The 24,716-nt window shown below is 32.7% G+C and overlaps 1 protein-coding gene across 5 annotated transcripts in view; it reads right to left on the bottom strand.

The window, feature by feature from the left end:
- CNKSR2 (connector enhancer of kinase suppressor of Ras 2) overlaps nucleotides 1-24,716 on the bottom strand; it is a 242,166-nt gene that overhangs the window by 151,926 nt on the left and 65,524 nt on the right. For all 5 annotated transcript variants that reach the window (XM_074360056.1, XM_074360057.1, XM_074360058.1 and 2 more), the window contains exon 4: nucleotides 22,575-22,662. In XM_074360056.1, the coding sequence (XP_074216157.1) occupies nucleotides 22,575-22,662 (88 nt within the window). The remainder of the gene's footprint in view (nucleotides 1-22,574; nucleotides 22,663-24,716) is intronic.

The raw sequence follows: 24,716 nt of genomic DNA, 5'->3' as shown, positions 1-24,716 counted from the left end.
AGTGTGTAAGAATCAAATGAGATAATGAGATAAACAGCTTAGCACAGTAGCTGGCATACAGTAAATGATAAATACATTTTAACTATGACTTATTGTTGTTCTGCATCATTATTTAAAAAAATTTAACTATTTTTACCTCAAAAATGTGGCTATTTAATTTTGAAAAAAATATCCATTTTCCACAGTACTGCATATTTCAAGGAATGAGAGTCCATTTCATTTTTTCCCCTGAATTTAATTTTAACAAAAAGGAATCTTGTTCAACAGAGTTTTTGATAATGTCATTTCACTACAGTACTTTGTCAGAAGTAGTACATATTCTCATCAGGGGCAAAATATTTAAAGTTCAATTCTGGTCTAATTCACTTCACAAACTAATAGAAATACTTAAGGATTGCGCCTTGCCATTCTGAAGGGCTCCTATGCCAAAGGAGTTTGTTACAAACACAATCATATCTATGTCTATATACTTTATATAAAGTCAACTCAATAATTCAGTATGAATTATACAGAGAGAGGAGCCAAGGTGTAGACAATATATTTATATTTGGAAAATGCATTTGTACTTACATCTCAATTTGAAAGAGTTCAATTTTATAAAGTTAACTTCAAACACAATTACACTTGGGAAAAGCTGGGAAGCTGCCCAGTCTCCCCCAAGCTGCCTCTACAGCTTGCTTCGGCTGTAATGGAGGCAAGTTTCATTAATACTTACCTTCCTAGAATCAGAGAATATGATTAAGCATTCAAACTTCAAAGGGATTCTCCTCAAGGAAAAAAGTAAATATGATCTAAATGTATATCACGCTTGTGATAGAATAATCACAGAGAGTAACTATTTCAAGTCTCTTCAAAATATACTTTACTTGTACATCCATAGTGTGATATAACAAAAGAACTGTTAAAGTCATATACTATTTTCAGTAATTGTATTGTTGGTAGCAGTGTGTTATTCTGTTACTGTTTTGTTGAAATTGTTGTGTGTTTTATAGGATGAAGCAATAGAACAATTATATGATAGTATCATTCTATCACTCTTGGTAACATTGGTAAGTAATTTCATCATGGGAGAAAGCAGATATATAAGAAGTTAAGTAAAAACCTTTAGAGTCTCTTGATGTATTATGTATGTATATATGTATATATGTTTCTTTTAGCTCTGTCCACTGAAAAAGCCTAGAAACAATGACCAATCTATTAATAAATGAACTCCCCCAGGTGGTGGTCTTCAAATACCATTTCCCAGGCCTTTGTAGAAAATGACTGATTCCAGGTCTGGGGTAGGAATTGCACAAGAGGAACTTGGATTATATTGTGATACAAGATAGAAAGAAAAAGACTACAAAGATTGTATCAGTAGGACTCAGAAGTCAACATGAAGAGATTCACACTGGCCAGAGGTGGAGCAAATTGAGCATCTAAAAGGATAACAGCAATGGATGAAAACAGTAAATATTATTAAATATATTAATGTTTGATGCTAAATGTTAAATATACTAAATATATCCATATATTTAGTAACAGTTTAGTGATACTGAATATAGTAAAAACTAATTGGACAATATATAACAGATGTACTTTTTCTCTTGATTCAGCAAACATTAATCTACTGCACTAGGGATATAAAGATGAATAAAACATAGCTTAGAGAAACAGATTAAGGAGATAGGGATTCACACAAATAAGTTAAAATACATAGAATTTCAATCTTCATGCAGTTTTAAGTTTCAATAACTTTATAAGTATAAATGCCATAAAATATACAAATCAACATATGAAAGGTCAATTACTTAAAATTTTAAAATATTAATATATTTCTTATTAAAATTCAACATGACCATTATGTTGTGCTATACACTATGCAAGTCAAATTCCAAACTTTGTAAAACTTTTATTAGCTGCTCCTCCTCAGTGACTAAAAGGATTACATTCGGAATCTTGGCCTTAGTACTACTCAAATAATGAAGTACTGATGCATACTTGACAATTCTGACATGACCCCCCAAGACAAAGTCTAAGCGAGATGTATCAAGAGCCTGAAGTAGCCGAGTGTTTCCATAGGTCTAAAAAAACACAAATATTAAAATTAAAAACTTACTATTTGAAATAGAAATTAGACTATTAAATTTTCAAATGATGTTTGTGTAAGTCTGTAGCATATTTATACACGTGAAGTTATTAAAGCTTAAATATGCACTAAGACTTTTGGGACACCCACAATTACTATAATAAAGGCAGGATCATGAGACTGGGGAAGCAGAGAAGGAAACAACTAACTTTGCCTTAAAAAAAATCAGGAAAAGGTGGCTTTTAAGTGGGTCTTGGAAAAAGTTAGGTCTTTAGGCAAATAAAATAAAGGTATTACTGCAAAAGCAATGAAAGTACACTCAAACACAGTTAAGCTACTGCAGTAATTTTAAGATTTTAGTTCTGCATATAAGTAGGAATCACTTGGGAGTGAGTTAAAATGCAGATTCCCAGGTCCATCCCCAGAAAAAGAGATTCAGTAGATGTGGAGTGGGGTCCCAAAGATGATTTTGATAAAGATAATATTTTGAGAAGCAGTTATTCTATTTTAAAAGGTATTATATGATAGAAAAATACCAAACCCAATCAAACAAAAAAATAATCAAATATAAAGAATCCATAAAACAGTAAACTGATCTAAAAATAGCTGTTGACTCACTCTCAGTTCTCAGCTCCTCAGAACTATGTGTTTTGCTTATACATTCCCCCAATATATTGATTGGTTTTTCTTTTTCTTTTCCTGCTAGTAAACGTATTTCTTTCTTTAAATAACTTACTACTTTGGACAACTGCTTCTACTTGTTTATATCTCTGCTGTCTTTCAGCCAGAATGCCCCTTCATTATTGAAAGCCAAAGGCTTTCATAAAGGGAAAGACAGAATAATAAAAACAAAACAACAAAACGGAACAACACAAAAAAGGGCATATTAACCTGCTACTTTATATTAGGGAGGAGAATAGAAACTAAATGACTATGTTCTATTTAGTTAAGCTATAATTTTATCAAGTTCATTTTATCATGCTAAATATTTAAATAGCCCTAGGTACTTTGGGGGATTCATCTTATTAGTAAATTATTTTATTTCCATCAAAATGTGATTTTAAAATATTTGCTTCTCAAGTGTGGGTTTTATTAACACTTAGGGTCAAATCTTTTCCCAAAAGATCATACCTCTAGTTTTAAAAATAAAATAGCACTGAATATGGAGAAATCTCCATTTTATGAACCTATTCATACTATGGAAAGGTACACCTCTGACGTTCCAGTTATTTTTAGGTTATGAATAAATTTAGATGTTTAAAATTGGATTTAGAGCTATGCCACTATATGCTTCCAGGAATTCTCCTCAGTAGCTCATGCTGTCTTTTACTGTACATGCAAAATAACATTTGCATTTCTTCTTTATCCTTTTCCATATAATGCTTATACAAACCATGTGATGCACATTTAAATGCACCAAATTCCTAATAAGACAATATTCATAAAAGTGAGGAGTGTTTCTTCAATTTTGATCACTTTTTTCCTTAGAAAAGTAAGTATGCACAGAAATAGTCTCCCACAGATGAGCTATGCACTTATACAGGATCAGAATCAGTTATCCTTTCTGTGAAACAATGATCCAATTGCTATACTGAGTAGAATACATAAAAAATTCTATCCTATATGTTACCATTGATGTTCCATACTTTGTCAGTAAGTTTTAAGTACCTGGGGATTAGACTGCTCAGTACAGGTAATATTTCTCATCAATTGTGTGTTATATACAGTCATAAGAATAGTATGCAGGTTATTAATATTAAATACATAGAGAGGGAAGAGAAATAGTGTATGTCTCTAATGCTATATGCTACTTTATGGAACATCATAATTATAAATGTTATAAATTTTCATCTCTACCTTTTAAGTACATATATTATAGTACAGTCGTACAAATATAAAAAATGTTTTGCTTACAAGTAATATTTAAATGATCCATTAGGGAAAACCTTTGATAATGGTACCTTCATACTGAATACTTCACACATTCTATCATCAAGCTACCAAAATTTCTTCATATGCTTGTGATTAATTCATGTAATGAGTTAGTGTTATACTCTTATTCATTAATTTGTTTACTTAAGTCACAATACCATTTACCAAAAAGGTTTTTTTGGGGCATCTTCTAAATGCAATTCACTGTCAGGCACTATTGGGTGATCAAAGATAAATTAAACTTAGTCCTTGGCCATCATTACTTCATTATTTAGTAGAGGAGAAGAAACCATTCAAATAATAATACAAGGTGGGCAAAATGAATACTAACAGAAGCTTCCATTAAAAAGGAGATAAAATTCAGACTTGCTCACTTAAAAAAATTTTTTTTTGTTGGGGGGTGGATTAGGCTTATTTGTTTATTTGGTTTTTCAATGGAGGTACTAGGGGTTGAACCCAGGATCTTGTGCGTGCTAAGCATGTGCTCTACCACTGAGCTATACCCTTCCCCTAGACTTGTTAACTCTTGAATAACCTTCTGGGAGAGATGATATTTTAGCTGGCCTTAGATAGCTTTTAAATATGGAAATGGGGGTTCAAGGGGAAAGACTATTCCAGATTATGCAAATACAATGAACAAAGGCACAATCGGGAGTAAGCAAACCAATTTGGCTACAGCCTAAGATATGTGGGGTGAGTGCAGTGAGAAAGAAAGTCTAGAAAATAATGAGTCATATTGTGGAGAGCTATCAATGCTAGGATGGAGAAATTGTGTTGTTTTAAAGGGAATAAAATACTTATTTTTCTGTAACAACCTATTTTGAAGCCCCATTCCACCAGGGTAGCAAAGACAACTCAGTCAACTGACAATTTCTTGTGACTTTCTTTGGGAGTGGTTCTGAAGTCAGGGTAGCTTACCTTGTGCCATGGTTGGTGTTAAATAGCAATGTGAATGGTAAGAGTGTGTGTGTGTGTGTGTGTGTGTGTGTGTGTGTGTTGAGGGAGTTTGGGGGGTGAGTTTGGAAACTTTGGTCTAGCTTAACAACTCAAATAGACATCTCTTGTTCCTTTCCTCATGGTTTCTTTCCTCTTGTTCCTTTTCTTTAGTTACAAGAGTAACCTTGGTGCCATGTCTCAGATGGCAGAAGCTCTGCAAAACTGTGTATCTTCCTAAACATGCCAAGTAGACATTTCATTTCTAGGGAGAAGTGTGCACTTTACTCTGCTACAAGGGAGTGCTCACAGATATTTGAGTATGGGAAGTATGTGATCAGATGTATGTTTTATGAAAATGATAGGAAAGAAGTTGTGGATTTGGAAGGGAGAAAAACTGGAGGTATGGTCAAAACACTCTTTAAATAGAAAATGTGATATCTAATCAGTGCTTGAACTGAGGTTATGGTGGAAGATGAGATGAGAAGAGGCAGATGACATATATGTAGGCAGGAATGAGAGAATTGGGTAACTGATTCATTAGATATCGAGAATAATGGGGAGGGGAAAGTTAAATATTACCCCAGGAATTCAAGCTTGAGCAAATAGACGAATGACACTGTAGAGATGGTAGGAGGAGAGAATTTAGGGGGGATAATTAATTCTGTTTTGGGCATGTGAAATTAGAAGTGGCTGAGAGTCAGGACATATGCAAAGCTGTCTAGCAAGTAGCTGAAAAAGCTGAACTGGATCTAGAATAGAGCCAGATCTTGGAGATATTTACATGAGGAGATAGATAAAGGTACATGAAAAAAAAAAAAACAAATTCATCAAAAAAGAATATGTATAGTGAGAAGATATGTAAGGACAAGATCAGACAATGCTTATATTTAAGAGCCAGATGAAAAGTTAGTTGTGTGGCCAGGAGTAAATGGAGAAAGTGGTGTTATAGAGGCATCTCTAATAAAACTTATAGTAATAATAGAGTTATAATAATATGTTCTATGACTGTGTTGTCTAATAGTCATTAAGCATGTGTGGCTATTAAGCACTTAAAATGTGGCTAGTGCAAATGAAGAACTGAATTTGTAATTTTACTTAATTTTAATTAAATTTTATATTTTAATTGCAGCTACTGGTTACCATATTAGATAGCAGTGCAGGTCTAGAGAAATATACTATAGTCTATCCAACAGTTACAAAACAAGAAGCCACATAATAAGAATTTCAAACAAATAACAGTAAAAACAATATCTAGGAAGAAAATAAGACATTTAATCTCCAGTTATTAACCAGATTGTTCACTTTTTTTTTCCCTTTAGCAAAGGGCAGATTCCAGCCTATTATGACATCTACTGTAGCAACACAGTAAAATGACACCAGTTCTCTCTGTAAGATAATATACGAAAAAGAGTCATGAAAATGAGTTCAAAGAACCCATCTCATAGCTTTGTGAGCATAGAGAAAGCTGTGCCAGCGATAAAAGATTTGCAATGGATGGAAGATAAAAGTCCACACTAAATTCATATTCATCAGAGATTGAAGGCTGACTGAGTGTTCTGGGTGCAAAGAAGAATGTCTATGGTGAAGACACAAGTATCAGTATTCTTCTTGAATGTGTTATCAAAATGCCATTGCTTAACTCTAATTTCAGATATAAAAAATGTCCCTGGTAAACAAGGCAGAGATATAATAATCCCACGAGTACCTCCTTGGCAATCTCTTCACCATTGTGACTGACTCAATGACCACAAACTTGTTAGTGTTACTGCCATTGTTTCAGGAATGAGAAGAGGAAGGTTCATGAGGAATGGTATCTACTAAAATCCTAAAATGGCCAGTTTTTTTAAAAAGGAATTGGCTAAGATTTTCATTAGGTTAAATAAGGTTACAAGTTGAAACATAAAAAGTGCAATAAACAAAGAATGGGAAGAGAATGTGGGTGGGCATGAACTTAATGGCCATTTTAGTCTTTCTGTTAGTGAACATAACCGTATTTTTTGGCATCTTGGATCATATTCCTCTTCAAAATTCTGTTCTGGTTTTCCCCCAGGAGGTCATCTAAAATGAAGCCCCATTTGACTCTAATCACTCTAGCCTTTCACTTGACAATGAAAGATAAATGTTCCAATAGTTGAATGGGTGTGGAAACTAATCATTTAGCATACAGAGACTTGGGGGTACAGGCAGAAGCGGAGCTGACTGTTTTTTCAGCATCCAAATGGCTCTCTAACAAATCCAAAATCCACTGAGGCTTTTCAAGATTGAAGTGTCAAAATGCATGAAAAGTAAAAATGTCAAGTCAAGGCACCACTGAATAGAAACCTCATTAGAGTGAGATGGTGATTCCTATAACTTTAATAGCTTTGTTTTGACAACCTGAAGGTGCAGCAAGTGTGCTAATCCCCATTACGAACCAAGTTTGTTTCTCCTGCATGTCTTGAGGCAAAACCTAAATGGCTTTGAATGACCAATCAGGTAACCACTAACTATACATATTTTATGTTTCCATCGGTAATCTATTTGTTAGTCTTAGTCTTTCCCATTAGATTGTCAATATTTTCAAAGAAGGAACCCTATATTCAACTGGACTGTCTCTTTAATTTCTCAAGGTGCTCTGTACATTCTATAAATAAAATCCAAATTTATCAACTTTGATTATTTTATTACATTGAGTCTCTTTTTACATTCCATAGTAAATATTTTTAACAGAGGTTTTATGGGTTAGGTATAATATGCAACTTTTAAAACCACCTTAAAAAAAAAACTAATTGCTAAACAAACTACTACAGTACATTCAGTTTCTCCACACTCCTATTTTGTACAAAAATAGACTGAGTTTCACAGTTTTAAAATTATTTTAAACATGAATTTGGTTTTAAACTGTAATTTGCATGATCTCAGCAGATACTTTCAACAAAAATAATTGGGCTTTTCTCTGCATGAAGATTCAGATTATGTAAAAGATAATAAGAATTTTATATTCATACAATGAAGCTAAAATTTCCTTGTAATAAAAAGCCTCTCTAGCTTCCACACATTCAAGCTACTGACTATAATGACCATCTAATATATCTTTAGGGAAAAAAAATCTATAAGGTCTAAGTGATGGAGGATAATTTTTCCCTTCTGATAAATCAATCCAGCTAAAGAGTTCAAGCAAAGATAAGTATCACACTCCATTACAAATAAAAATATAAATTAAACATTGATTCTTCAATTCAAGATCATACACTTGACTGCCAGAAAATAAATGGAAGTTATAGTATATTCAAAACAAATTCCAAATATTAGTTTAAAAAATTCCTTAAGCCCATCTATCTTTTTTAAAAAATCTATTTAGATTGCATTTTCTTGGACAAAATGGAACCATTTCTTTTCAGTAACTGTGTCCAACATTTGAAAAAGTGCCATTTACCCAGGAATTCAATAAACATTTTTAGATCACTGATGATGATAAGATATCTAAAGCCTGATAAATACTAAACTGTCCAAGTAATAGTACTAGCTTAAATCAAGGTTTAATTTGGTACACCTTCAAAACAGATACTAATAGAATCAGTATTCGTTTAGTGTTTCCTACTAGTAACACTCAGTGATTATAGGGCAGAATTTTGTGCTTTGAAAAAATTCAAGTAGTCTTCCCCCTCCTACCACACCTACCACCCATATTCCAGTAGACTACATTTAAAATACCAACACACACACAGATGCATACAAACATACCACTGAGGGAAGAGAAGTTCTTTAAATTCAACCTTTACCAAGCTGTTTTCTTCATATATAAAATTTTAACACCTAATTTTATTGTCTCTTTCCTTACATTCAAGTAAACATTGTTGTCTTTAAAATTCTACAATGCTATATCAGAATTCTTTACAGGTTCATTACTGTAGCAGATTCGGTTTATGAATTCTAAACATACACTTTCTTTTCTTAAGGAAAAGTAAATTTCCTGGAGCTACTGAAGTTGGCCGTGGTGGATATATGACTTCCTTTGTCCAACGAAATGTGAGCAGAAGTGCTATGTATCATCTCCATGCAGAAACTTTAAGAACCAGTGCATAGTTCACCATGCTCTCTTTTCCCTCTGCCAGCAGTGTTTAAGAAGAGGCTATTCTAAGCTTTGAAGTGAAGAGGATGTGGAGTAGAGCTATAGCAACCCAGGATGGACATGGAACATGAACACTAGGTATGAGTATTATTGGAAGCCACTAACATTTTCAGATTGTTACTACCGCATAATCTAGTTTACCCTGACTTGATACAATCCTCCACCAAACAAAAGGGGAAAAAATAGAACACTCATGCAAATGAAGACCTGACCAATGCAGAATTTAATAGAGTAAGTATTCCATGGATTTTACATGTTGCACTTACTCATTTCAGGAAATATGAGTGCTATTTTTCAGAGATGCTATGTCACTCCTCATACACAGTAATTCACAATTAACCTCAGATTACATTTTGCTACGTTCATGCAAACCTAGTCTTTTCCCATCTTGTATTTCAGAGAATTTTTGTCTCATTTCGTAAGTTTGATTCGTGCTCACTTGTCCTAATTAGTTAATTCTGACCAGTTCTTCAACCTGCCACTGTCAATATTCAATTTCAATCCATTACTTCACTTGTGTTGGGGTTTCCTTTCATCTGAATTACCCATCTGATATTGGCAGTTATTCTGACCGGTTCCAACCCAAGGGACCTGGGTTATCAAAACCTACTTTGGCAGCAGGGGTAAAATGCCTTAGAAAGTTAGTGCCTGTAACTAGTAGCTCCATATTTTCTTTGATTTGCTACTTTCATCTTATGTAGGTATGAAAATTCATGTGATAGATTTGTGTAATGACTCAATGATATAATCCATGTAAGGCACAATATGATTCATAGTAAATGTTAAAAATGTTATTATTATTCCTTCTTGTTTTATTGACTTCTAGTTCTTGCCTCTCTATTGATACTGCATTAGTTTCTAGCACTGGTTCTCTCCTTATTACAAATGCACAATGACCATTTTCATTAATAACTTACAGTTCATGTTTCAAAGAACAAGTCTAATCCTTTTAGATACATATTTATGGCACAGATGGACTCTGAACTGATAACTACAGTTGTAAATTGAAAACTTTAACTAGGCTCTTTTATCAAAGTGTGGGCTCTGGGCTGATATCACCTATAGATAGCTGAACTTCCTGATCCATAGTTCTCAGTCATTCGGACTGTGGTGAAGTTTAGGGAATCTCTATTTTTAACAAGCTTCCCTAGGTGAATCATGGTCCATGGACCAACTATTGGGAAACACTGTTCTTGATCACATATTATTCCCACCTCACATTCACCTCATACTAAACCAGTAAAGTGTGAGTACATCACAGTAGTTATCAACTTTGGCTCCATATTAGAATCAACTGAGGCATTGTTTTAAAAATACCAATTCCAACCCCACCACAGAGAGTCTAATAGGTCTCAAAAGCGATCCACATATCAGTGTTTTTAAATAAAAACGTCTTTACTTGATTCTAAGGTTAAGTCAAGCTTGAGGAGCAGTGAGCAAGAAGTATTACAAACTATGTCAAAACACATGGATTTAAGTCCTGGCCGTGTCACTTACTGATCACGTCACTGTTCCTCTGAAATTCCAAATACTAATTTACAAAATCAAGATAATGGCATTTGGTCTATCTACTTCATCTGATTATTGTGAGGAACAAATCTGATAATATGTTGTAAAAGCATTTTGCCAATCCTTAAAATAGTTATTGCTTGTCCATTAAACTTTACATAGCCTTTTTTTCTTGCTAATAATTTTAAAATGTCATAAGAAATAGGGTTTATCCAGATGACGTGGTTTGAGGGAGGAATTACAAAAGTGAATAGAAGGGCAAAGGGCAGAATGCATTTCAATTTTTGAAGGCAGTTCAGAATCCTTGTGGGGAGACAAGACAGGAGAATGTTTGTGTAGATAGTTTAATGGGAAGAAACAGGAAGCCCAGTTAAGATATTTAGTGGGATGAGGAGGGCTATGGAAAACAGTGAGACATTAAAAAGGAAATTAATAAGTATAGTATTAATAACTGCTGAATAGCGCTAGGGTAGACATTTCAAAAGGCATTATAAACTTTGGGGATTGCACTTAAATAAGAGCAAGAGACACAAGAAAATATTTACAAAACCAGCACCAATAAAGGTACCTAATGGAACCTTTTGATTTTTCCCTTTAAGTACTTTGATAATTCCTACTATGGCACTGCAGAGTCCAACAACATTATGTTCTATATTATTTTATGGCTCAGGTTTCCAAATTTGCTATCAGATCAAACTTGGAATTTTTAAAAATTGAAGTATAGTCAGTTACAATGTGTCAATTTATGATGTACAGCACAATGTCCCTATCATGCATATACATACATATATTCAACAAACTTGAAATTTTTAAGCTACAAAAGCATTCTAAATGATACTCAAAAATGCACACATGGATTTATTTGGAGAGGGTGGGAAGCAGATTGAAGAGTAATAGGAACCTTTTCTAGCTCCCAAACCAGCCTTCGCCTCCAAGCCTCTGATCATCTCCACAATAATTCCTTTCCTCTGCCCTCCCCAGTTCACCAGTTAGTTTCATGGAGGAAACTGCCATCACCACTGTTGCCCCCAACTCATCTCCCTGGAGCTGCAAGCATTAAAAGGACAAGAAATATGAAGAAACAGCCTTAAAATTTTAAGGACTAATTTTGTATTTATAATAATGATACACCTGAATTTCATCAAGTTTGAAAAAAGTATTTTCTGTTTCATTCTCTCAGGTCTTCATGAGCATCAGAATGTATAGCAGCTACATTTAAAATCCTATAACCCTTTTTTGGGGGTATGAAATTTTAAGGGGAAAATGAATGCTTTCATTCTTCCAACAGACATTTATTTGCCAGGCACTGAAGACACACAAGTGCAAAAGGCAGACAACATGCCTTCACCAAGTCTCCCACTGCAAACCTTTTCTTAAATGGGTTAGTATTACTTTTGGCTTGAGTCTTTAAAAAGAATAATCACAGTACATTACAAATGGGAGCATATCAGGGATTCTCTTCTTAAAAACGCATCACCTACAAGGGTTAAGAATCACCTAACTCATCTTTCTGCATCTACTTCCTTATACATAATATGGCAATAATGGTAAAAGTTCTATCTTCTTAGAGTCTTTGTGAGAAAATTTAAAAAGCCTCCCAAAAGGTGAACTGCACAATAAAATAGTATGACAAAGTATAGTAATTCAGAAAGTAGGAGGACAATGAAAGTACATTACATAAATAAGCAAAAAGACTTTGAGAACAGGAGGTGGTACAATTGTAAAGATGAGCATGTATACAGTACTGTATAACCCAGCAGTCATCCTCCTATTTATAAACTTTAATATAGGTATATATACAAATGTTCATGGTAAGGAGAATGGATAAACATGTTGGAGTATATACAAACAATTAAATATTATCTGAAGGGAGAACAAATGAACTACAGTGACTAAACAAAACATGAATGAAGTCAGAAATACAAGATCAAATGAAAAAAGTAATATGCAGATACTATTTTTACAAAGCTCAAAGAGAAGCATAATTAAATGAGATATCTAGAAAATGTATGAAACTATTCTAAGAAAAGTACGAAGTAATAAACACCCTGAGAAGAAGCAGGGTAATGAAATGAGGGAGGGTTACAATTATAACTAAAATAATGTTGGTAATGCTCTAGCGATTAAATTATACAGCCCATTTATGAATATTTTTATGCTTCATAACATATAACATACATTCTTTTGCATATATATAAAATATTACATAAATTTAAAAACATAATAGTGAGAAAATAGTTGTCAAAGAAATAGTATCCTGCCATTTGCTATCTAAAAGAATTTGTAGTATCCTATGCCACATATCTAGTTCTGTTATTACTCATGGTGATACTATGTACATCTTTAAAAGCGTTTTGGCAAGATGTTAAGATAACACTCAATATAGTCTAGGCTTGTAAAAAAAAAATAAGCCTACAAAAAATCTATTTCATTTTTGTTTAATATACAGTAAGTTTTAAAGTTTTTTTTTTACAAGTCAGGCAAGTTTCAGAAAGCTGGAGTAACAATAAATTACGTCCAAATATTCTAAACAGTGCTTCCTTAAAGTCTTAGCATGTAATAATTTCATCACTTTTATTTACCTTTCATTCTGAACCACCAGAAAACCTGCAGCTACCAATAATCATTTTTTATATCAAGAATGAGGACTTCTCTCTCTTTCTATTTGTATATTTATATCTATTCTGATTATAAAGCTATATTCTAGACCATCAAAAGTGGGGGGAGGGTATAGCTCAGTGGTAGAGTACTTGTCTAGCATGCATGAGGTCCTGGGTTCAATCCCGAGTACTTCCATTAAATAAGTAAACCTAATTACCTTCTCCCTAAAAAAAAAAAAAAAAAAAAAAAAAGGATATAGGCATATATACATAACCTAATCTCAGCTTCACAAATTCTATATATTTTTAGTTTTATACTTGTCAGAAAAAAGTCATCAAGCTATCTGGATACTATGCCTAGTAATTCCATATCTAACTTCTGATTCATTATATTAGAATAATAAAGAAAAGCTTAAAAGAATAATGGTTTTGCTTCTTTATCATCAATAAACAGCTGAAGAAAACCTAAAGGAGTTAAGTATAATTATATTGAAGTAAATATATTGTTTAAATATAAAATAAAAAAAGAGTCACCTTCCATATTGCCTTCAACAAGTACGCTAAGTAATATAATTCATACTGTTTAAAAATTACATATAAAGTTTGTCCTGGTTTTTGGTCTGATATGCCCCAGTTTCAATCCCAAGAGCCCCAGTCCAATTTTCAGGTCACCTAGAATGTCTGATTCAGGAAGGCTTAAACACTAACCCTGAGAATACAGCAAAAATAATATTTAAAGTTGTGTTTAAGATAAATAATAGACTATCCTGGCTGAGCTTTCATATGTTTTAATACTTACTACATGAACCATAGAATATATAGCCTGCCTACCCCAGTGTAATTTATATTTCCAATTTAGAACTCTACATATATTTCACTACTACTTGAATCTTAATATCCCTTTTCAACACATATTCTGTATGACTGACTGTAATACACTGGCCTTTTGCATGTTTTGAGTTTTCCATTTTCAACTCTAGGTTACTTGAATATGTGGATAGGGATGGCGAATTCACAGGTGATCAAAAATAATTTTTGTATCACATTTGAACATGGATGTTTCAAAATATCCAGAATATAAAGCACAGCTACCAATTTGCATTAAACTCTAAAAAAAATCCTAAATTAAACCAAAATCCTTTTTTAAAAAAATTCCTTATTCTAGAAATAGGTCTTTCTTCATTGCCAGTCAATATCAAAAGTAAGCAGAGAACCACTCCTTTAAATTTAGTGTAGAACAACACATTGAGTTTAGAGTTATCAAAGGCTCTATTGCTATACAAGGTAACTGAAATTATCATTTATTAAGCTGCTATTAAATGTCAGATCATGAGCTAGATCAATTTCCAATATCTACAGCAATTCATCTATAATAATCCAACAAGATGGTGATCTACTTTACAGATAACGACAGAGTATCAGAGATATGAAGGAATTTGTCCAAGTTTATACAATCTTGTCAAAAAGCAGAGCCAGAATGAACTCAGATCTACTTTATGTCAAAGCCCAATATACTATTTTGCCATAAAATCTAAGAGTAAATGATATAAAATGTCAACTAGGAAGGTAAAGGAGGTACTGTTCATATAGATAAAATGAAATAGATTAAAATATATCAACTATTGTCAATAAAGTAAAATATAATAGTTATTGCCAGATTTCCTTGCATAAGTCCTTAATAAAACAGTACAATCACTTCTAGATCATTTGTTTTTACAAAATTCTGCAATTTTTTATTTTAATTTTTTAGTATTTATAGATACATGTCCTAACAATTTAAACCACAAATACCAATTCAGTAAGTCCTATAAAGTTCTTATTTTCTCTTGCATATTTATTTTGAGTAAATAACAACTCAATTAATATAAATTACATTAAATTCAATCAGAAATATTTCTAAAAAAGGGCTAGACACTCAATATGTTCACTTATATTTTTATTTTAAAATGCATACTTAGAAAAAAAGCTCATAAATTGTTTACTTTTACTGATTTGTCTTTAATGTAAAGGTAACAAAAATGATTAGAAAGCTCACACGCACAATCTAGAGGAAGTTGCCAATCAAAAAGAAACTTTTTCAATATTGACCTTTGAAGACTTTTTTTCCATTTTCTTGAATAAAGATTTAAAATGAAACAAAATAAATCTGACACGTAAATATGGAATAAAATCAATCAAATGAACTGTCAGAGAGTCAGAATAATAAATTAATTAAGGATATTTATTACAGGAAAGACTAAAGCAGTGGCAGTCATTTCTGTGCTCAGGTTGGGATGACAGTAACTATTTTTCTTTACAGTTTTCTGTATTTTTCAAATTAATGAGTATTATTATTTTAAAGGACAAAAGGCCCAATTTGAACTATGTGGTAAAATTTTAAAAAACACTATGGCACAATACTAAATGAAAGACTATATTCAAAAACAAATATATGTACATAAAAACAGGTGAAATGGCAAATAAAACATGCAAAATGATAACAAGGGTTTTCTTTGGGTGGAAGGAGTAAATGATTTTTTAAATTTTTTCATTACAAGTGATATTTTTTATTCTTTTCATTACTCCAATTTTTTCTATAAAGCAGATTATATTACTTTCATATTAAAAAAAAAGAAAATAATTCGAGTATAGAATGTGCTACATACACATCTTTATACTAATGGCATACAACATCAATGGAAGAATTTCAAGTTAAGACCATAAAAGCTCTCCTTCAACATCTAAATGAACATTTAGTTCTTTGTGAAGATTCTCTCAGTTAAGATTTTTTGAATGTAAATGCTATTTCTTCAAATTTCAGAGGTGGGGAGGGAAGTGTTGACTATGCAATAGGTAATAATTACATACTTAAAACAGACTGATGTTTTTAGAAAGGTCTCTAGAATTTCTCTTTTCTTTGCATTTTTCCTTCTCAAAAGTTATTTTATAACAATCTTAGGTGAAAGACTGTTGATCTTTTCTTTCTAACTTTGAGCTGGGAATGGTAAGGGTAAGAAGTATGTTTCAAACACTATTCAGAAAATCAGTGATATCCAAGGACAGGGAAAAATTAATCTTAAAAGGATGAAAAGTGAGCAAGCCCACAAAAAAATACAAAGACATTCTAATACATACAATTTAGAGGGGACCATTCCAGGTAGAAGTATAATGCCAGAACTTGAATTTTAAAGGGAAATTTCCACTCTGTATTTAACATTTCAAAATCTGGTTTAAAATGTTTCACATGTTGAAAATTTTCTCTCAGCATGTAAATCACTTTCTACGCAGCTAAAGAAAACTAATACCAAATGGAGAAAAAAAAACTATGTACATTTATTATTTAAAACAAAGTTGTTATTCTAATTCCTTGTATCAAATTGTTTTATTTCTCATTCATTTTATAATATTACTCTTCTTTATTTTTTCACTTCACTTTACTCTTCTTTAGTTTTTCACTTCACATTTGTGAATCATATTTAATACATCTAATTTGTCCTCACAGTAATAGAATTATTTCTGTTTATATATGGCACAACAATTACACAGTTTGTCCAAGGTGAAATGCCCATGAAATTACAGGGCTAAGCCTCAAGTCTCCCTATACTCATTGTCCCTATCCTCTGTCCCTTGCTTCACTGTTCCACCAAAGTTTCACCTTGTAAACCAATACTTTGGGCCCATTCCTTAAATAGTGACAATCTAATTAATCATTTTGGGGGTTTGAAGTGGAAAAATTTTAAACGGTACAGTAGAATAATTTTAGGTTAAGGTGATACCCATTAGGGCAGGTATCATGGCAATTATTTCAATGCTGACAAGAAATGCATGGGTACCTGTCTCATTTTTCTGATTTAGGTGCAGACTAAATGAAGCTTCAGTTTTTTGTGAGAATTCTTTCCACTTAAGATTTTAAAACCAAGTTTACCTTTTTTCTCAAATGTGTTATTGTAGCCAATCTTATGTGGGGAAGAGGTGTTGAGGGGGGAGGAATCTCTTTAAAAGACTTCAACTGTAACTGTCTAAATCTGTCATAATTGGAAATAAGTAAAACAGACACAGTAGATTAAATAAATTCTTCCAAATAGAGCTTGTTAAAAGAAATTTATCTTTCTCCTCTAATGCTACCATTACTTTAAATATAAGCAGCCAGTATCAAGAAGCACTTTCCACTTAGTTCACAGGACCACCCCTTTGTGTTAAGAAGAGGAAAAAAAGCTATTTGTGACAGTTTATTTTTAGATATTGATCATCTCATCTTGCTGCAAAGGGAATAAAAATAATTAAAGTTGAGTGAAAAATAATTTGAAGTATGGCATATTTCAAAGCATAACTATCATCATAACTGTTCAGATGAGATTTCCTGAAAGCCTGGTAATAAATGCATGCCCTAGATATTTCTTTTTTAATCTACACTTTGCTTATTCAAATTGGCCTCTTTTACTGGCAGCTAAAGTTTAATTCTGTCTTTAGATACTGCATAAAATTCCAAGTGAGTGCAATGATGAGTGTGTATTTAATGGCTGAATGAGACCATTAGATGGACACTGACTGCTTGTAAACTACATAATTTATTTTAAAATATAGTAAGCATTCATCTATGCTATGATCTTTTTTATCAAACTTAAAGTACTGTTTCTTCAATGTACATAGCATTAATTTTCTGTTTTTCTGATAACTCAAACTCATTTTAGAAAATCTGGAAAATACAGAAAAGTAGAGTCTAAATAAACTAAAATCGCTCATATTTTCATCATCAAGAAGCAAACACTTAACTATTTTATTTCATTATTTTATCCTCATTCCTACTGTGAAGACAGATAGCAACAAACCACAGAGCCCAGAAACACTTGGTATCAAAGATATGACATCACATAACAGGAGAAAAATAATAGATTATTTAAGAGATGATTTACAAACATTAATATCATGCATATAATTAAGTTTCCTCTAAAAGATATGTTTTGTTACCATATATTTTTGCATAGTGTTTCTAAAGTTTTGTTCACTTTCATTCTAGCATTGGAAAATGGTTATAAGGATCAATACTCTTATTTTAATTAATGAATAAGCGGAGATGTAAAGTGATGGGTATCTCTCGATATCTCTGGGGTTCTTTACATGAATAACAGAAAAAGAATTACAGCTTTTACACAAGAGACAAAATTAAAATGAATAACAATTCAAGCATTAATTCCAGATTTTTCCAGAAGAGAATAAACAAGCATGTGCTAACCACATGGGATAAACGGGGCTCAAGTCAAGTCAATTTATTTTAACAAGTCAGTAATGAGCATGACACTGTTTTTGTCTTCAAGGAGTTAACAATCTAATGGAAGTCACAGCAGAATATAACTGTCATAGACAAGATGTAAAATGCATGTAAAGTAAGTTTAAGGGATTTCTACCTTTGCCCATGCAACAAAGAATTATAGCTGATAAGTCAACAAAGGGCACAAAATGGAATCATAAAAAATAATTAATAGAAAAGTACAGAGAAAAACAAACAAAGAACAGATTGGACACATAGATAACAAATAGCAAGGTAGTATATTTAATTTAACTTCAAGTATATCAATAATTACATTAAATAAATAGTCAAACTAGGGGGAAGGTATAAACAATTATGAGAAATAGTAAAAGTTTCATGAGTGAGGTGACATTTCCTAGAGGCCTTAAGGGATGGAACATAATTTTAACAGGCAGAGATAAAAAGATATATGGGGCATGTGCTGAGGAGGCCTCACAACATAAAAAGATGAAATTGCAAGATCTATTTTACCAACACCAACTTATCCACATGAACTAGAGTACAATTAAGATGCACAGGAGTAATGGAAGATAGAACTGAAATTATGTTAGGACCATACTTGGGAGTCCTTTGAATTCCAAAGAGAGGAGTTTGTAATTAATTTGGAAATTAGAGGAAAACTGCTGTGACAAAACTGGAGCTGGACTTTAGGATGACTAGTCTGAAAATAATCAATTCTGTACTTACAAGCAGATTAAATTAAGATGTCATGAAGATGTATTTTATTAAGAGAAATTTACATCTAATATTTCCTTTAAGGTACAACAGAAAAGACATGGTTAAAGTAGATGAATTAAGATATCAAGTCAGGTACACGCTAGGATGGGGTAGGCAAGGCAAGAACCAAGAACACCCAAGTACAGAAGTTTCTGTTAGGAAGCATCTCAAAGGTGACACATGGAACAGGACATGTGATGGGAAAACGTGAGATAGAAGGAACTATGACAAATGTTATGAGCCACACTGAATGTTAAAAAGCAGAAATGGGTAATGTTAGAACAAAATGTCCTAGGAAGGGCACGGCACCCCTCTTCAAAACTGAGTGCTCAGCAGGTGGAGGGTACAGAAGGTCCTTCTACATCCTCAGTATATTTGGGGTATTACAATTATTTGGAGTAATTTCAGTAATTCTGTGTTTGGTCAAGATGGAATGTACTTAGAGTTCAATCTGTAAAAGCAACTCTCTCTCTATTCTACCTAGCATTTCCTGATCTGTAAATAGCAAAACTTAAACCCATTATGCCTTGAAGTAAGATTCCTAAAGAGAATGTTGAGCCAAATAGTGCAGCTATTAAAGTCCTGTCGTGAGCATGAACAAGCCTCTCAGGGCAAGATCAGAATGGTATATGTTTTCTATGAAGTAGTTGTCTATACCAGGTGTTCATATATTCTGGAAACAAAAACAGCATCACTTGTTTCTGAGATGGCAGGTTCTTAAAATAGCAGAATGGGTAGGTTAATCACAACTTACATAAACTGCACTTCCATCCCTGCACATGCCCTACAGGAAATTTTAGTTCACTGAAAATCATTTCAGCCATTCTTAATGTAACATCTGAAGGTTAGCGTGACAAAGGTATGCTTTAGAACCTGTGAGTTCTAAACATAGACAATTCTCCATTTCTGACTTCACTCTATAGGTAAAAGTTAAAAGAAAGGTAACTTTAAAAAAAAAGATCACTTTGTTTATCTGCTTTTGATATGGGAAAACATTAGATATGTATGAATTAAATGAAAATGAATACACCTGATTCTTCTTCAAGATTTTTCAGGATAACTTATAGTCGCCATTTAGAATTGCAGTGTTGGTTTATAAGCCAACAAAGAGTGGACCAATTACTCAAAAGTTAACTTTAAGCTAGCCATTCAGATCCAGATGTTTAAAGGTGATACAAGAAATTAAAAACACCCACTTTCTGTCATAATTATGCTTGGAAATGAAGTTATTTTGGAAGGTGACATCAGATGGACTGCATTCTCATAGAACTGATAGTAAGCATGAGTTTCTCATGTATAAAAAGTTGAAAAATAAACTCTTAATTCTCCCATTTAATTCCATGGTATTTCAATTGTCTTGGGTCTCATGTATAAATGAAAAGCTTAAGTAATAATACAATACAGTCATCACAGATCTTATCATGTAGCCAGTAATAACTACTGTATTATTATAACTGCATATAGATTGTTACTGTATCCAATACACTATGAATGATTATCATCCAAATACTGTGCTATAGGGACCCTTAAAGCAGAGAGAATTTCTTTTCCTCTTAGTAGAAGGGAAGAAACTAATAGTCTGCTGTCCACATCTCAAATCTTTGGTCAAGTTTAATGGCTTTAAAAATTGCTTTAAAAATATACTTTTGAAGAAATATCACTGATAATACAGAACTATAAGGAAAATTACCCATGGACTATATTATTGCTCTTTTATCCCTGTGCCCTAGATCAATGTATGAGAACCAGAATCACCTGGAAAACTAGTAAACATGCAGATTCCTGGGCCTTCCCCAGAGTACATTTGGGGTTTATTCCAAGAATCTGTATTTCTAACAGGTTTCCATGTGATGATAACGCTGATGGTCCATGAACCACACTGGACTAGCACTGCTCTAGAACATGTCAGCAAACTATGGCCCAGGTCCAAATTCATCCTGCTGCCTATTTTTGTAAAACAAGTTTTATTGGCACAGAGCCATGCCCATTCATTTCATTTACACACTGTCTGAGGCTGCTTTTGCAATATAACAGCAGAGTTGAGTAGCTGGATCAAACACCATATAGCCTGTTCCATAAAGCCTCCTTGCTGTTTGCTCTTTCACAGAAAACGTTTGCTGATCCTTGCCCTAAAATGCCACTCTTTTTCCTATTATCTAGTTGAGATCTTTGAAATTCAGAAATAAAATTTACTGATATCAAATACGAAGACATGTAGTGAGACTGTTAAGAGTATTTCAAAGCTCATAAAATGTTCACCATCTTTATCTACGTCTGTGACTAACAGCAATAAGTTGCTGACTTTCTTACTGCCTGATGAATCCTGATGAATGTCTGATGTATTCCACAATTACAAGTCACAAAGTTACTCTCATTTCTATAAGGAAAAAATTCTTAAAATCTACAGTTTCAGAGAAATGGTGCAAATAAAAATCTATACAGTACAACTAAAAATATACTGAAGCATTTAAATCTGTATTAATAAAATTCCTTATTTGAGAAAATGCAGGCAATATAAGAAACTCTTAATTATCCCTGGTAATAAAGGACAGGAGTAGAAGAATAAATTAAATCATCAATTTCCCCAATAATCTTTCGTATCATTATATTTTATCTTCAGCTTTCCCTGTTTCTGTATCACTGGACAGGTTAACAAATAATGGCATCCTGAAAAAGTAGCAGCAATAGCAATAGGTTGACATGAGTCTCACACAGAGTGGTGGCCATAGGCCTCAGACCTCTCGGATATGATTTACTATAAGATTTAAACAAACGTATGCAGGATATATATTATTCAATTAACTACTCTACCATTTCTCCGTACCTTATGCCAGGCTTGATTCAAACATTTATATTAGCTGCTGTAGCCCTGGAGGCATTTGATTTGGTAGTCCCAGGCTTAAATAATACTCGAAGTAAAAAAAAAAACACATCAGGTCATGTAAGTAGATCACTTACATGATTAAAGTGATAATTAAAGCTATTATGTATATTTGTCTGTATGTACACCTATATAAATTAAACTATAGTTGTATTAATAAGAAACTAATAGTGTCTTACAACCAAAGTCTCAATTATTATCCAAATGGGGCAATTTAATTTTGTGAAAGGCAATGTAGTTTAGTCATCCCCACTAAAAGTGTGAGACTAACAGACTTACTTATTATAATGATGTCTCTAGAGGCTCAGGTTACTTTTACATCTATCTGCTTAATAAAACCCTTCTTTACTGGGCTATATGAATACTTTTCCAGTGAATAATTTCATATTTGGTTTCTTTAGAACCATCTGTCTTTGAATGAGAAAAATCCCCAAAACAGTATCTTATAAACTCTTGGTAAATGAGAGTACTTCTCATTGTTAGAATATGAAATAGCTAATAAATTAACAGAAAGAAAGTTTGTCAGCTAATACCTGTTGCACGATTGTTGTTAATTCCAAGCAGAGCTGTATGACATTATTCCTTGTAACTGAATAGTCTGTGACAGCAGCAAATGGTGACCTATAAAGAGAAAACGAAAACCGTTATTAACAGGAACAACTTTTGAAAAGTCCCAAAATACAGCAGCCTAAAATAAGATTTTGAATAATATGAAATAAATTGTTCTGAAGTTTACATAGTGATAAACAATATTTGGGGCATATTTAAGAAAAAAATTGAGGGAAATGTTAAGAAGAGAAACTCAAGAAGCAATGGTTACTTTCCATCAAATTTCTCTCTTTTTCTTTTTAGCTCTTAATATTTAAAAGTTCTTTGGTACTTTTTACAAGGTCTCTTCACTACATCTAAAATAAAACAACAACAAAAAGAATACTTTACAGGTTTTTATTTTAATTTAATTTTTTTTTTTAATGGAGGGACTGGAGATTGACCCCAGGACCTTGTGCATGCTAAACATGCACTCTATCACTAAGCTATGCCCTCCCCTCCAAAAAGAATACTTTAGACAAAGACAATATTTTAGTTTACTTCCAAATGAAGCTAGGATTTTGAGTACAGTATCTTTTTGAAATAGTCACAATTAATAGCTAATAATAATGACAGCTAACATTACGTGCTAGTTACTGTTCTAAATGCTTTACATGCACCAACTAATTTTCACAACTCTTACAAGATAGGCATTATTATTATTTCCATTTTACACATGAGAAACTTGAGGTACAGAAAGGTTAAGTGGAAAGTATTAAATGGTGGACCTCATATTCAAATCCAGGATTTCTGACTCTAGAGCCCATCCCCGCAGAGAGTTAAACACTAATATTTCGCCTCTAGGTTTTCACTTGTATTAAACCAATTATTTATGTCACTTCACATCCTTTTACAAACAACTTGTTATATAAATAATATATATTGGTATAAAGTTTATATTTTCAAGAATGTTACAGATAGCAGCAGTCTTCCTGGGCAAGTCAATGAGCAAATGAATTCACAGTGGCTTTCCATTACTCCTTATCCTCTTTCTTGTATGTGAATGACAATCAGGTTTTTGTAGGGCCAAAGCTTACATGATTTTGGAGGCCTAATTTAAAGAAAACAAAATCACAAATAGAAGGCATGATGGTAAAAATTTACCAGATTACTGAAACTTTAGTGCTTTAGATTTCTCTACTGATAACTCTTTAGGCAATTTACTCAAAATGATTATATAAAACTGCTTCCTGCTTATAAACTGAATTTATCTCTTCTAGAAAACTCTAAAACTCAAACACCTCTCATTCTCACAGGGGTCCAAAAGACAAGAGGCTCTTTATTGGTTACATTTTTTTTAAACCACATTTTTCACTTATGTATTTTGGCCATTCTAGTAGTTATGTATTTAATCTGCATTTCCCCAAAGTATTTTTTCTATTTATATATTATCTACATCGAAGTTATCTCTATTTCCCTAATAATTTTCTAACTGGTGATGCTGTTCGTCTTTATGTACATATTTGCTAACCACATATACTCTATAGTGAAATGTCTGCTCAAGCCCTTTGCCCATTCTTTACTTAGATTTTTGGTATTTCTACTATTGAGTTTAGAGAGTTCTTAATAGTTTCTGTATACAAGTCCTTTGTTGAATAGGCAACATGTAAAATTTCTTCCCAGTCTATGGCTTGTCCTTCCATCCTTTTAACAGAATCCTTAGCAGGTCAAATTTTTTTTATTTTAATGAGGTCGAAGTATTGATAGTTAGTTTTCTGGGTTATTCGTTTAGTGTTGTATCTAAGAAATCTTCACCTGACTCGCCCATGTCTTCTTCTAAAGGCTTTATAATTTTTTTCCATTTAGATCTATGATCCATTTTTAAGTCAATCTTTGTGTAAGGTGTAAGGTTTAGGCTGAGGTTCACTTTTTTCTCTGTGCCTATCCAAGTGTTCAAACACCATTTGTTGAAAAACTATCCATTCTCCAGTGAATTGCTTTTGCTCTTTAGTCAAAAATCATCTAACCATACGTATAAAGATATAGCTCTGGACTCTCTGTGTCTATCCTACCACCAATACCAGTTTTGATCACTGAAGTTATAGAATATTTAAAATAGTACTAAAAAACTTCAAAATTGATGAAGT

Source organism: Camelus bactrianus, chromosome X, assembly GCF_048773025.1.
Source record: "Camelus bactrianus isolate YW-2024 breed Bactrian camel chromosome X, ASM4877302v1, whole genome shotgun sequence".
In the NCBI taxonomy this organism is placed as follows: domain Eukaryota; kingdom Metazoa; phylum Chordata; class Mammalia; order Artiodactyla; family Camelidae; genus Camelus; species Camelus bactrianus.
Note: the sequence above shows the minus strand (reverse complement) of the source record. Positions and strands in the feature narration are given on the sequence as shown.